Below are 12,709 nucleotides of genomic sequence, written 5' to 3'. Positions count from 1 at the left end.
CCTTTATCAGGGGCTTCTGCCAACCTCGTTCCCACGGTCTCTTATCTCCTCGACCCCCCTTCCCTCTCTACCCCCCTGTAGCGAGAGATGAGAGACCCTGGGAACGAGGTTGAGGCTCCTGCGTCTACTTGGCTTCAAATCTGCTGGCTATTTGACCACACGTTAATATCTCTTTCTGTTCATATGAAATAGGTGAGAGAATATTTTAAGTTTTGTGTTCTGAATGCATCTCTGTTCTCATACGCTACGCTGTAATCTCACGAAATCAATCAGCCCTATTAAATTTCCTGTGAAAGAGAAGTACAATGTTTCGGGGTTTGTTCCAAGACAACAGAGGCTCAAATAGTTTATACTCTCGAAAACGAGAATTTCTGATTTCATCGCAGGGTCCATTACCTCCTTTGACCCTTGTTCAATTCCGTCGATAATCATATCAAAAGGAGACGGTCTCAATGAGGTGATTATTTTCGCGGCTACTGGTTGCATTTTTTGGCTGTTTTACGGCTAACAGTTAATCCCACTGACACCCTGGAATAAATACCGACGAAACATTGTCCTTGCGGGAGCGCAACTGGAGAGGGTCGCCGAGGCAGGTGAATGTCTTTTAGGGGCCCGGAGGGAAAACTAGACTCGCTTTCCGCTGCTCTCTCGAGTCCGGCCTTTTTCGTGGGTTCGGTGAGAAGCGCGTAGGTTCAAGAAGGAGCGCGGGCTCCGGTTCCCGAACAGCGGCAGGTAATCGAGCCTGAGGGAGAACGCGTTACGTTACAGGACCAAAAGAACAGCTGCGACGGCGCCTATCAAAGTTGAACCCACGGATCAGACTAACATTCTTGGTCGATGCCTGATTATTAAGCTATTCTAAAATTTATTTTCAGCACGGTTTCATCGTGGAATCTGCATCTGATGGGTTACTATTACATTAGCGAAATGTACTTACATTGGAGAGACGGCAGTTTTCAAAAAAAATTACAGTTTAAAAGTAGTGGTATGTAAGACTAATTACAAAAACAAAGCAAAATTCCAAATTTTAAGGTAAATTGAATTGTAAATTTAACTGTGATAGGGTTATTGCCAGTGAGTATGCAGTCGTTTTCCTATCCCTATCTGATGTATATTTTCTATATACTTCCATTTCATAATTGATTTACCCTCTCCGAAAAAAATTTCAGGCAAAAGACCTCTTCTTATGAAATTTAATCTGTTTTGTCTGACAACTGTGTAAATGATATTCTTGGCTATAAGGGGTAAGCTGAAGCAGTTGCTGAAAGTAATGTTTCGTGTTAACTTACGGAGGCGAATCAGTCCCTGCGAGCGAACCATATTTTACCTGTTTAAAGACCACTAATACAGAAATGGATGCAAAGAAGAACGTCCGTGCGAAACCTAGTGAAAAGATCAGCGGAATTTCCGTGGCTATTTCGGTGACTTCCTTGACTCTTGTGATGTTGCTGTTTATGAGGATCGAGTTTGTATACAAGAATTCGAAAGCGCTCGAAACAAGGCTTGAAAATCGATTTCAGCGGATTGACGATGACTTGAAAGCCAAGTTAAAGAGAATTGTGGAGAAGAGGTTACCGTTTCAGGAAACTGTACAAAGACGAAAGAGTAAGGGATGGCCTGATGTTATCTTTGGTAAGTCACTTGTTACACGAAGCTCTGTTCTTAAACCCTTTAATCAGCGACATTACTTTATCGTACCACAAAGAGATTTTTTTTGCCAGTCTAACTCTCCATTACAGCAACATGCAGATTACTCAACTTTTAGCTACAATTCCATTTTCGATAACCATAAAATCAGCCGAAATATCAGTTAAGTTGTATTTTACATGTTTGTTATCCTGCCTTCTTGCCGTAACATGCACAGATTAAGTTTCCCAAGAGGCCAAACTCAAGTGTCGTTGAGATCTAAATTATTTTCTCTTTTAACCAGCCTTATGCAACAAAGTGCCCCTTAAGGAAATCAACGATGACTGTTTTCCTCATCATTACACTTTGTGATTGGGGTCATTGAAAACATCTGCTTTCGTATAACGATAGTATTAGGGTGACGTGCATTTGGGCGTCAGGCCACTGAAGAATGCATATCGGATCAAGTGACATTTTGTTGAACTAAATCGCAGTAATGACTCCCACTGTTTTACATTCTGAAACACAGCAGTATACATTTTCATTCTCTTAGACTAATGCGTTTGATCCCCGCCAATTTTTGGCACCGAGATTTTCACGAACGTAGAATTTGAAATATTTCCGAGGAACAGGACGCAATGCGCGATGCGCGATGTTCAATGTCCCTGCTTAACATGATCTCTCAGCTGAAATGTCTCAAGACTGAAGGCAGCCTTGGACAGCCCTCGGGTTATTTTTGGACAAAACGTTTAAAAGTGAAAGGTTCCCTTGATTAATTATTTTGCTCCTCAACTCTGACTGTACTTTAGGTTGAGTTACACAATTTTACGACGATCTTGTGAGCATATGAAAGTTTTTAAATTTTCTTTTTTGTCTTTATTTTCTTAGTTCTTCCTCTTCACCGTAAACATCGATTAATAAACGAATACATCAACTCGGCTTCTTCTTTCACACTTTAAAATGCATTTATCCCAAAATAAACGTTTCTTATCGTAACTTCTAAAGGTTTTGAAAACAAAGAAAGAAGTGTGTCATCAGGCATCCATGATCATCAAAGAGAGAGAAGAAATGTTGCTGCAGGAACAATAACTCTGCAGCAAGTCCGCCAGGAAATCAACAACAAACTCAATGAGTACTGCAATGTCACAAACAACATTTGCCAGACAGGACCTCCAGGTCCTCCAGGTGCCCATGGGTATCCAGGCTACAAAGGAGAAAAAGGAGCCCCTGGCAAAATCGGCCCACAAGGCCCTCAAGGTCCTATCGGGGCTCCAGGCGCGAGTGGCAAAAGAGGACCTGTGGGACCTCAAGGAGTAAAAGGCGACAAAGGCGATAAAGGGTCCGTTGGAGCAACCGGTATTAGAGGAGAGACTGGATCGAAGGGTAATCAAGGGCAAAAAGGATCTATTGGCTTGGAAGGAAACAAAGGCAGCAGAGGATTGGTTGGTATTCAGGGACCAAAAGGAGAATGTGTTGTTCCACCGAAGATCAGTGTGTATCCAGTATCTCAGGAAGTCTTTGTGAACGAGCCAGCAATATTTTACTGTTGGGTTCAAGGCCATCTGTCGTCCAAGATAACTTGGCGTAAGCTTGGAAGCTCTCTATCTGGTGCTACTGTGGACGATGATGCGCTTCGAATCAACAGCGTACAAAGGTCGCATGTTGGGTCATACCTTTGTACAGCTCACACTGGTCTGGGAATGTTTAAAACAATAACCAGGTTACATTTAAAAGGTAGGATCTTCAATAATCTAAGTATCTTCTTTGTTCAGTTACATCCAAAAGGACTAAATCCCAACCGAGATGGTTTTGGTGTTCCTTTTCTTTTCGGTAACGCCACAAGCCAGCAAACGATTATGATAAGTTTTCTCGCGCCTTCTTTAGCTCAGACATTTAAAAATCTTTTAACAAGCTTGTTGTGTGTAGCGATTTGATATGCCTTCTTTTTTCAGAGCCACCTAAATTTTCCAACAGGCCACCTACAATGGTCAATACAGTGCTAGGAGCTAATGTAACCCTCTGCTGCGAGGCCTCAGGTTTTCCTAGTCCAAAAGTTGAATGGTTGTGGACTCAAAAGACTTCCGACTCATTCACGCTTTTTCGGGAAGATGGATGTCTCTTAGCTAACGCGATTAAAGAGAGCGTTGAGGAAGATTTCATCTGCAGGGCTTCAAATAGCTTTGGATTGGCTGAGACAACAACCACGGTGTTAATAGCTAGAGTAGGAGGTAATGCTCATTGGTTACTTTCTCTGGTCACGAGGAGCTTGACAGAGAATATTAAATGAGATTTTTATCGCTTTTCTTGATAATGAAACGTGTACTGAATAGACGGCTCCAGCGTTACAGATATCGCGAAATAAATCTCCATTTCGTTTGACCCAAATTGCTTTCCAAAATCAAGGAACTACAGTAGCTCGCTTATAAATTGGGCAATTAGAACAACCCTTTCTTTGTTTCTCTTCGTTATCAAGGTTTGGAGCAATCAGCAATACTAGCAAACAAATATCTCTACCTGCGCATTTTGCGTTTTTGGTTAGGATCTGTTAAGCAGAGCAAATCTTCTTATTGGAAGCGCTGTTGGCGAGCATCTGTGGATGGTTGGGCCAGCACTACCTTCCACTCATTGTGTGACAACAAAGGACCGACAGTGACCATTATCCGTGTGGGAAGATACATCTTTGGTGGATACACCAGCAGTTCATGGACCTCGCGTGAGTGAATCATCGATCGCTTTCATTTTCCTTTCCCTCTCCGCCGAGAAAGATGTCTATATTTAACTTATGAAACTGCACGCCGTTAATTATTGTTCGGGAACTCACGAAAGGGACTTTTATTTAAAAGTCCCTCTTCTGAAATAACTTTGAACCCGGAGATAGATTTTGTTAAAGATTTCCTGTTGTCTGATTATCTTATTAAAATTGTTCTATTTTGACAAAAGATCGTGCCCGATTAGATGCAACTGTTCCCCTGTATTTACGCAACAATTCCTTCAGTTGTAGGAATAGCTTCAATCATCTGTGCTGTAGAATTTTCTGTTCTATAGCTCTTTGTTTTACCGTGGTTGCTATCTAAAAGTACGTTTCTTGTTCGTTTTAAATGCTTCTATGGCCTACCATCACAAATATTCACTTTCACCTCTCATACTGAAATAGTTCGTAATTATTTGTTACCATTTTGTTTATTAGCTTCCATTTGTAGATTCCAATACAGTTCAAGCGCCTTTTTGTTCTCATTGGTTAACAAGCCAGGCTGGGGACCAGTGAAACTGTCTCAAACAGGAAAGTATAGTTCTAATCGTGACTCCATAAACAGTTGTCCTAGCTATGGACCCATATTTGGTGGAGGAAACGATCTTCGGATTGTCAAATACGCCTCATCCAACACAAATTCTTACTCAAACCTTGGATGGACCTACAGTCCACCATCCGGCCACAGTTATGGCAGCTCCTTCACCCGATCATTCCTGGCAGGAAGTTACCATTTTCAACCTGATGAAGTTGAAGTGTTTTATAAAACTACTTGAAACAAACGAAGTGAAGTAACGGTGATATTCCAAATTCCCTATTCACTGACAATCGAGTCAGACGTTTATGCTTCTGTTAAGGCCTCAAAGATAAAAGCTTAAAGAGATTTAAATGTAACAGCACTATACTGTCCAAATTATACGAAAATTATTGAGCAGAATGACATTATGGTCAACCTACGGATAAACCATTTAGAATATCATTTGATTACACAATGATTGTACTAAAAACTTATGATCCTCTAATTAAAAAATAAAATATAGCCGTGATCACCACCAATTTAACGATTGGTGCGTCATCTTTTACTGGATGCATTCCCTCCCCAGACTCCTATGGCCGTGCTAACACCACCAAATTTGCATATGGAGTCCCCCACATCACTCGTCCCATGATTCGCATGTCACCGAGTAAAGGAGGGCTTTAAGTTTGTGTGTACTTTTCTATTAGAGTGTAATGAGGTTGTATGGTCGAGTAATGATAAAGATTGGTTTATTGAAGTTTTGGTTTTAATGTTTGATGGTTGTGTTTAATGCTAGAGAAAATCAACTGTTGATATTCTCTTGGTTCAATGTGACGCCATTGGATAGATGTTCAACCATTGCTACCCTCCAGGTGCGAGACGCAGTTTATAACCTTGGGAAATAATTGAATTGAAAGGGAAAATATCACCTTGTAAAGCCTGATAATAAGTTTCTGAGATAAGTTTTTCCACCGGCAAGGACAGTAAACTCAACTGGGACCGTTAATTTGGGCAACTTCTCCGAAAAAGCTTTCTACGCTTGTGCCAACACGAGTAGAAATAAAAGGTAGTTTCCTAGTTTCTAAGAAAACTGTCTCGTGTGCATGGACAGGCAAGTGAAAATTGTAGCACATTATCCAGTAGAAGTTGATAAATGTACATAAGACGCCATATGAATTTTGAAAAACTGACGTTTTTGAGGTCGACGTTTTAGAGGGGACGTTAAAGAACCCACTTCACGAGATTACTGTGATGTGGTCTGGTCTGGTTACTGGGAATTGGGGGCAGAGGGCCTCTATTATATTCGCCTTCATTTGATTGTAAACTGCTTAGCAGTCTGGTAAAGTCCCCCGTACAGTGTTATAATGCGCAATTGAAAATTTACAATGATAATTGCGCGATAGAAACTGATAAAATTGTTAATTATTATTATTATGGCTCGAAACATCGGTGTTTAAAACTCCGGCATTCACTTTCAACAGTGTTATGTTAGTAATCACTCCAGTTTAAAACGAACAGTGGATGTGTTATCCGTCTGGTACCTTTTTCAACTCCAGATCGCCCAAATAAACGCGCAACCGAAGAAAAATACAAAATTGACCGGGCACAAACAACTTCCGTCGCGACTAACTTACGTCAGTAGCAGAGTCAGTAGCAAACAACTGAAAAAAACGCACTTGATAACCGCGTTATCAAATTTAAAGGCTTAAGCAAAGTATTCTGCTCTAGTTGGAAGAAAATTGAGTTGGGCTAAACACTTATCGCTTTCTTATTGCTTTCCGTGTGCTCCTTTATCCTAGTAGAAAAGTGGCGACCAGTTTCACCATTATAACGGAAATTGCATCCCGCACAAGAACATTGGTAAACTACCATGGATTTTAGAGCATCAGGAGTACGATCTTTAACACTAAACATGTATTTCATTTTAAAAGAAGTGAAAACTAGTTTGATATTTAGGTACGATTTGCAAAAGCGCTTAGTAAGTTGTCGGAGTTTAAGGTTCGCTATTTTAGAATAATAGCCGACAAAAGGGAGTTTAAAGTAACGTGTATTGTTGTCATCATTAATGTTCCGGCTTTTTTGAGAGAAAGACCTGTCAAGATACCGCTTGAAAGTTCTGTCAATAATATGCGAAGGAAAAGAATTAAACACCTTTGATGTTTTGGTGTCACGTTGTAATTAGTACCCGCTTTTCTATTACATCCTATTGTAAATAATTTATTCATCTACTTGTATGCTATATAATTGTTCACACTCAGTTACACACTCATGTCTTTCAAAAAAGTTGTATATTTCTTAAAATATCTATAATACTTGCTATTATTACGACCTTATGGAAATATTACTGATAAACCTTCACATATTCACAGATACACATAGCCCTAAGAAATCATTTATTGTTGAAGGTCTCTATACACAAAGAGAATTACTAGCTTGATCATAAGTGTCACGCTTATAGTTTGGGTTATTAAGCTTTCTCTTTTTTAGAAGGGAAATTCTATATCTACCAGAACTCCGAGAAATTACTTCAGACACTCAGAAATGTACCCTAAGATGGTCTCACCAAAGTCCTATTAATTCAAAGATTTACTTTCAAGGTAAAGTCGTTGGTAAATGTCCAGAGAACTAATAAGGTAATGTGAAAGGCAACAGAAAGCAGCAGTCAATCCTCATTTCTTTAGTTCTTCAAGAGGATGGTCTTTATCTGAAAACAAGCGAAAATAATTAACACAGTTCTGTTTTAATATTCAACAATAATAGGGTACATGTAGATAAACAATAATCTCTACCAGGGGCTCCTGCCAACCTCCTTCCCAGGGTCTCTGATCTTACCGCCCCCCTACAGCGAAGGGGGAGAGACCCTGGGAACGAGGTTGGGCTTCCTGCCTCTACTTGGCTATAAATATGCTGGCTATTTTACCGCGGACTTTAATATCTCTTCTCAGAAGCGAACAGTTGTCCGTGGGCGAAGTCTGTAATCAGTAAGTCAGGCAAATTCTGCCTTGCCTGACTTTTGTTCTGGTTGTTTTTCAGTGTTGTTTTTGCTGTCATGCAGACGACCATGTCTTCTCGAGTGGAGAGTAATGAAGAATAAGGAGGCGGCGTGGCCGAGTGGTTAGGATGCTGGACTTGTAATCCGGTGTCCCGGGTTCAAGTCCTCCACCCTGCCACTTACTGGATTTGTTCTCGGTTGCCTCCAGTTCAACTCCTCGGCTGTGCTCTGTTAATAGCCCACTGGTCTGCCTCCTGCTGGTGGGGATTTTTAAGCTCGTATTTAGTTTACATTGTGGATGAAAAACCCCTAAGGGGGAGCCTCAATTAACGAATATTATTATTATTATTATTATTATTATTATTAATAAAAACCAGCGCGCTTAGCAGAGTTTAATAAACACTTCGATTTGAGCCGACTGCGTTTGGTGTGCTGGCGCATGTATTTTTCACATTCAGCCCAGAAACAGATCAGGAATGTTTTACGTTTTGTGTTCTAAATGTATCTCTGTTACCATACGCTAAACTGTGATCTCAAGAAATCGATCAACACTATCGATCAAATTTCATTTGATAGTGCATGGGAAGTAAGTACAATGTTCAGGGTTCGTTTAAGACAAGAGAGGCTTTAACAGTTTACACTCTCTCGTAATAAGTTAGCTCTCACTGTATTATAAGCAACCGGCTCATGTGAAACAGTAAACATCGTCGACATACCACACCCTGTGTCAAGCGAATATTTACAGTGAATTGAATCCTTATTCAGTTACATCCTCCCCCCTCCCTATAGAGGAAATGGACACTCACAGTCGGTCCTTTCGTGACCTAAAACCTGTATTAGGTGAACAATTTAAAAGGTCTTAGTGTAGATTTAATATGTTTCAGCGAACAAGTTCAGTTTAAAACTTGTTTCTTCGTTGTAAATGACCGTAACTTAAGTTTGTCAGTAGAATACTTTTTCAAACGAATACCCTTATTAAGGCGGACACTAGTAGTCTGTCCGGGGTATTACAAGTCTCGCTGAACCTAAATATCTTGCAAGAAAAGTATACCTTCCTGTTTTTCGTCGGTGTCTTCCATAACTTCAGCGGTGCGCTTCCCAAGAGTCTCTGGAAGGACCCAACAAAAAACTGCAGCAATGAAAGACAAGCCTCCCATTAAGGCGAAAGGCAAAATGGCGTTAATACGAGTCATTTCCACCACAAAGGGAGAGCTTGCTGCCCCAATACGACTTGCTACGGATACCATACCCATGCCGCTGTTTCTGAAATGAAATTATAAACAATTGACTTGAAAGCTAAGAGAAGAAATTCCTTGTTCTTGGTTTGCGGACCCTGTTCCACACCCTGCACTTGAAGAACGCTGGTTTGGCCAACCGAAATATAGTGCTCTGTCTTAAAATTTACTTATCTACGTTGTATCGGTCTTGCCTCTATATTTATATTTCATATTCCTGTTCCACACACATTCTTTTCTTCACCCATTCTTGTTTATCTTACTTCATTCCTTATTCCACTTTTCTTGTTTCTCCCTTCCTTATTCTTTTTTCTTCGAGTACTTTCGCCCCGCGCCCCGCGCCCCGCGCCCCGCGCCCCGCGCCCCGCGCCCCGCGCCCCGCGCCCCGCGCCCCGCGCCTCTTGCCCCACGGCTGTTTCGCGGTGGAAATTTAGTTCGCGCATGCGTTCTACATGAAACATCGAGTTAATTATTACTTCTCTGGTTAATACCAAATTAATCATTTGCATAAATCTGGCGTCCATGGCAACCACTCGGGCTAAGGTCTAGTTTAGCCAATGAAATCTTGCTGTATTTATGATGTATGCGAGTGAAATTTAGCATGGCGGATGCATGCACATGGACGAGGCACTTGCTGTCGAGAATTTGGGTAAAATCGGTTAAATTTTGCCTGTGTTCGACGAAAACGCGTTGCTATAGTGGAGCCCAACAAGCACACCCTATGAAATCGACTGAAAACTTTGATTTTGATTTGGGAAAGGCTCGAATTTTTTCCAGCAAAGCGAGAGTCATAAGAGAAGACGTGAAACCTATAGTTACTAAACAACTGACGGAGGTAAGTGTTTTAATCCGAATTGTTTTAAAGTCCATTCAAGGCGCTTTTAATATGTCAAGATCGGCCGTTATGCGACTCCATTTTGAATTTCGGAGGTACTGAATTTCGCGCAGAAAGTCTAATTTTGGTTCCAAAGAGTGCGGTCACACTTTTATTCGTCCAATAGACAACTTAGCAAACAAATTACGCTAGATCTACATATATAGTAAACGTTCTTAGTCAACGAACCAATACATTGCCACTGTAAAGGGAAGCGTTTTACTCATTCGCTCTTCGTTTCAAATTTCTCTCTTTAGGTTTGGGAGCTTTCCCTGCTAATTCCGGATTTGACGTAATCTCGTGTCCTTTTTCTTCACATCGTCAAAATGCTGAGACTGGGTTTTGAATTCGGATTGTATTCCTTCAATCCCTTGTTCACAATAGAATCCAAGACCCATGTGACATTGTCGAAGGAAAGGGCACACATGTTCTTGTAGCATATATAGCTTTGGTGTGATCATCATGTCTGGGAATTTTTCCCTAATGAACTGAAGAAATTTGTGATGTCTTCCTCTACAACAAGAACACAAGTAAAGGGGGAACAGTGAGACATGATCCTATTATTTTATTCATGTTTTCCATGAAAAGCAGTTATTCTTTCACTTACCTAGCTTATCAGTCTTGTCATCAATGAGCTATTTAAGGGTAGAAGTTATGTTACCTTGCAGCAAGTGTGTATATGGTTACAAATGAATGATTTTCCATGTTAAGCTTGTCTCTCCACATTCATTTTCTTAAGAATCTCATCTAAATGAATTGGTAGTGGTCCATTGGCTTTCTCAAAGGCAGCCAATTCCATTTGTTCATCTGCAAGCTTTTCCTATAATGTTGAGATAGTACTTTTGAAATATGAACTACTTTACGTACTGTTCAGTAGCTATAATTTGATGGGTTGTTAAATTGATTTGTGCTAGTGTAATATTATAAATCAATAAACTATAACACAGAATCATAGCTTCCTTCACTTAAAAAATTAAGATAGGTTTGAATCATGTGTGATGGAATTGGAGGATTGTACAGCTGTGATACTGGAAAACACAAATTGAGAAAAAATTACCTCTTCCTTTGCATTTCTAAGGAGTGTGTCTATCTCCTCCTGTAGTAGTGTAAAGTAGGCTGGCATGATATTTACACTAGAATGCAGATTTTGTAAATTCAGCAACTCCTGTAAATAAACTCTTTTATCTTACTTTGTCCAATTCAATGTCCGGCAGTTTCTCGTGAATCACTTTGTGATAAAACTTTTGTTGACTTGTAACAGAGCCATCTGCTACAAACTTTTCATAATCCTCTTGAATGTTTTCAAGGGTTGGGAGTTCAGTATGTCCATGTTTATGGCAAGAGAATTGCATCATTTTGGGATTTATCTTGCACCAATGACATAAATACTTGCCTGCAAATACAATTCTAATGGTGAAAACCTGTTTCACAGAAATAGTAATGTACAATACAGGCTGCATTTAAGTTCTTTTAGTTGATTGCTCAATCATATAGTTATTAGTATGCATGAATTATTGTCTAGATCAGACCTGAGGCACCAGCTGTTCCAAATATCTTACATAGAGATTCAGACATCAAACAGGAAAACCACTTTCTTTTCACCTCAGAAATAGGGAAAATGTAAGAACAATTTAGTCAAAATTATGCTATTTCTAGTCTCATCATCTAGACTACATTTTTTGTTACTCACCCCCAGGTTGTTTCTTTCAAGGTGTTTACTTGTTCTTTATATTTCATTAAGGCTGTCTTTAAATTGGCCCACTATCTTTTGCACGGAACATAGCAAAGACAATGCCATTGTCTGGACTGATTGATCCCGTACCCCTTTGCAAATTGGGCACGTCTACTCATGCTTGATGTTTTCAACAAACTGTTTTGGTATATGAACTATATGAAATATTATTATGAAATATATGAACTTCATATATTTCATTGTAACCAAACTGTTTTGGGTAAATAAGTTCTGATCTTCAATAACTTGGTAGATTCTTTACCTCCTCAGGAAATGAGAATGTGGCTGGGTGGTTGAAAGCTTAAAGTACTAGACATCCCTTCCACCATTCTACTTGTTCCTTGGGTCCAGCAGAGTCCTCTGAGTTTTACTCCAGGTTTACTCTTCTTCTTCTTCCTACCAGGTTTCTGATGATCTTTGAAGGAACTACAGATCTTATAGTTTCAAGTTCGTTTGTGTGGAGGCCACACATTGATTGCAAGGCATGTGCCTCTTAGAGCAACTTGAAGCACTTGTGGCAGAACTTGGGAAGGCACATGTCAAGGTCATCTTTACAAACACCAAAAGCTGCAAAAATTATCTCTATCTTATCAGCGCAGAGAAAACTGTTCTCGTATCTTTTGTCTTCTACAATCGCTGTCCACAAATTCGGCAAATTTTTTGTAATAACTGTCGATGTTCAGAGAGACCAAACGTAGCCATCTAAATGTATATCCGAACCGAGTCCTAAATTAAACTTGGATGTGAGCAACGCAATACTAAATATTGACTAAAGAAATGTTTCGAAATTCCTTTTTGCGACCTTCTTGCTTCAGAAGGGTACACCCTTTGGGTTTTTACCTTGTCTCAGGAAGGGGTGTCTATCTCTCTCCATCGGTTCTTCAGGGGAGCGGGAATATTTGCAATTTTGTGTTATTGCTAGTAGCGCGTTCCATTTGAAGAGGAAGGGAATACTCGCAGTAAACCATGTGAATCATGCCAAAA

General features: G+C 40.1%; 2 protein-coding genes and 1 long non-coding RNA gene across 6 annotated transcripts in view; 1 reads left to right on the top strand and 2 right to left on the bottom strand.

Moving 5' to 3' along the window:
• Positions 1 to 12,709, bottom strand: part of LOC148740489 (organic cation transporter protein-like) — a 40,915-nt gene that overhangs the window by 27,039 nt on the left and 1,167 nt on the right. Inside the window, exons 3-4 of one of the 2 annotated variants that reach the window (XM_088748558.1) lie at positions 8,936 to 9,147; positions 7,393 to 7,596 (exon numbers count right to left, since the gene is read on the bottom strand). In XM_088748558.1, the coding sequence (XP_088604684.1) occupies positions 7,562 to 7,596; positions 8,936 to 9,147 (247 nt within the window). In that variant the 3' untranslated portion in view covers positions 7,393 to 7,561. Of the gene's footprint in view, positions 1 to 7,392; positions 7,597 to 8,935; positions 9,148 to 12,709 lie in introns of those variants that run through there. The other variant, XM_088748559.1, reaches the window with a different exon arrangement.
• On the top strand, positions 1,236 to 5,666 carry LOC148740491 (uncharacterized). 2 transcript variants are annotated; one of them, XM_088748551.1, is made up of 5 exons: positions 1,236 to 1,632; positions 2,632 to 3,360; positions 3,579 to 3,854; positions 4,166 to 4,339; positions 4,814 to 5,666. In XM_088748551.1, the coding sequence occupies exons 1-5, from the start codon at positions 1,353 to 1,355 to the stop codon at positions 5,149 to 5,151; spliced, it is 1,797 nt and encodes a 598-aa protein (XP_088604677.1). In that variant the 5' UTR covers positions 1,236 to 1,352; the 3' UTR covers positions 5,152 to 5,666. The 2 variants fall into 2 exon arrangements, with proteins under 2 accessions (XP_088604677.1, XP_088604676.1); XM_088748550.1 differs by having other exon boundaries at positions 4,100 to 4,339.
• Positions 9,984 to 11,828, bottom strand: LOC148740490 (uncharacterized). 2 transcript variants are annotated; one of them, XR_015996051.1, is made up of 4 exons: positions 11,684 to 11,828; positions 11,051 to 11,158; positions 10,601 to 10,813; positions 9,984 to 10,506 (listed from the first exon to the last, which is right to left on the bottom strand). It is a non-coding gene; the product is annotated as an uncharacterized LOC148740490 (long non-coding RNA). The 2 variants fall into 2 exon arrangements; XR_015996050.1 differs by lacking the exon at positions 11,684 to 11,828 and adding an exon at positions 11,523 to 11,582.

This window comes from Stylophora pistillata, chromosome 2 (assembly GCF_964205215.1).
Source record: "Stylophora pistillata chromosome 2, jaStyPist1.2, whole genome shotgun sequence".
Lineage (NCBI taxonomy): Eukaryota > Metazoa > Cnidaria > Anthozoa > Scleractinia > Pocilloporidae > Stylophora > Stylophora pistillata.
Note: the sequence above shows the minus strand (reverse complement) of the source record. Positions and strands in the feature narration are given on the sequence as shown.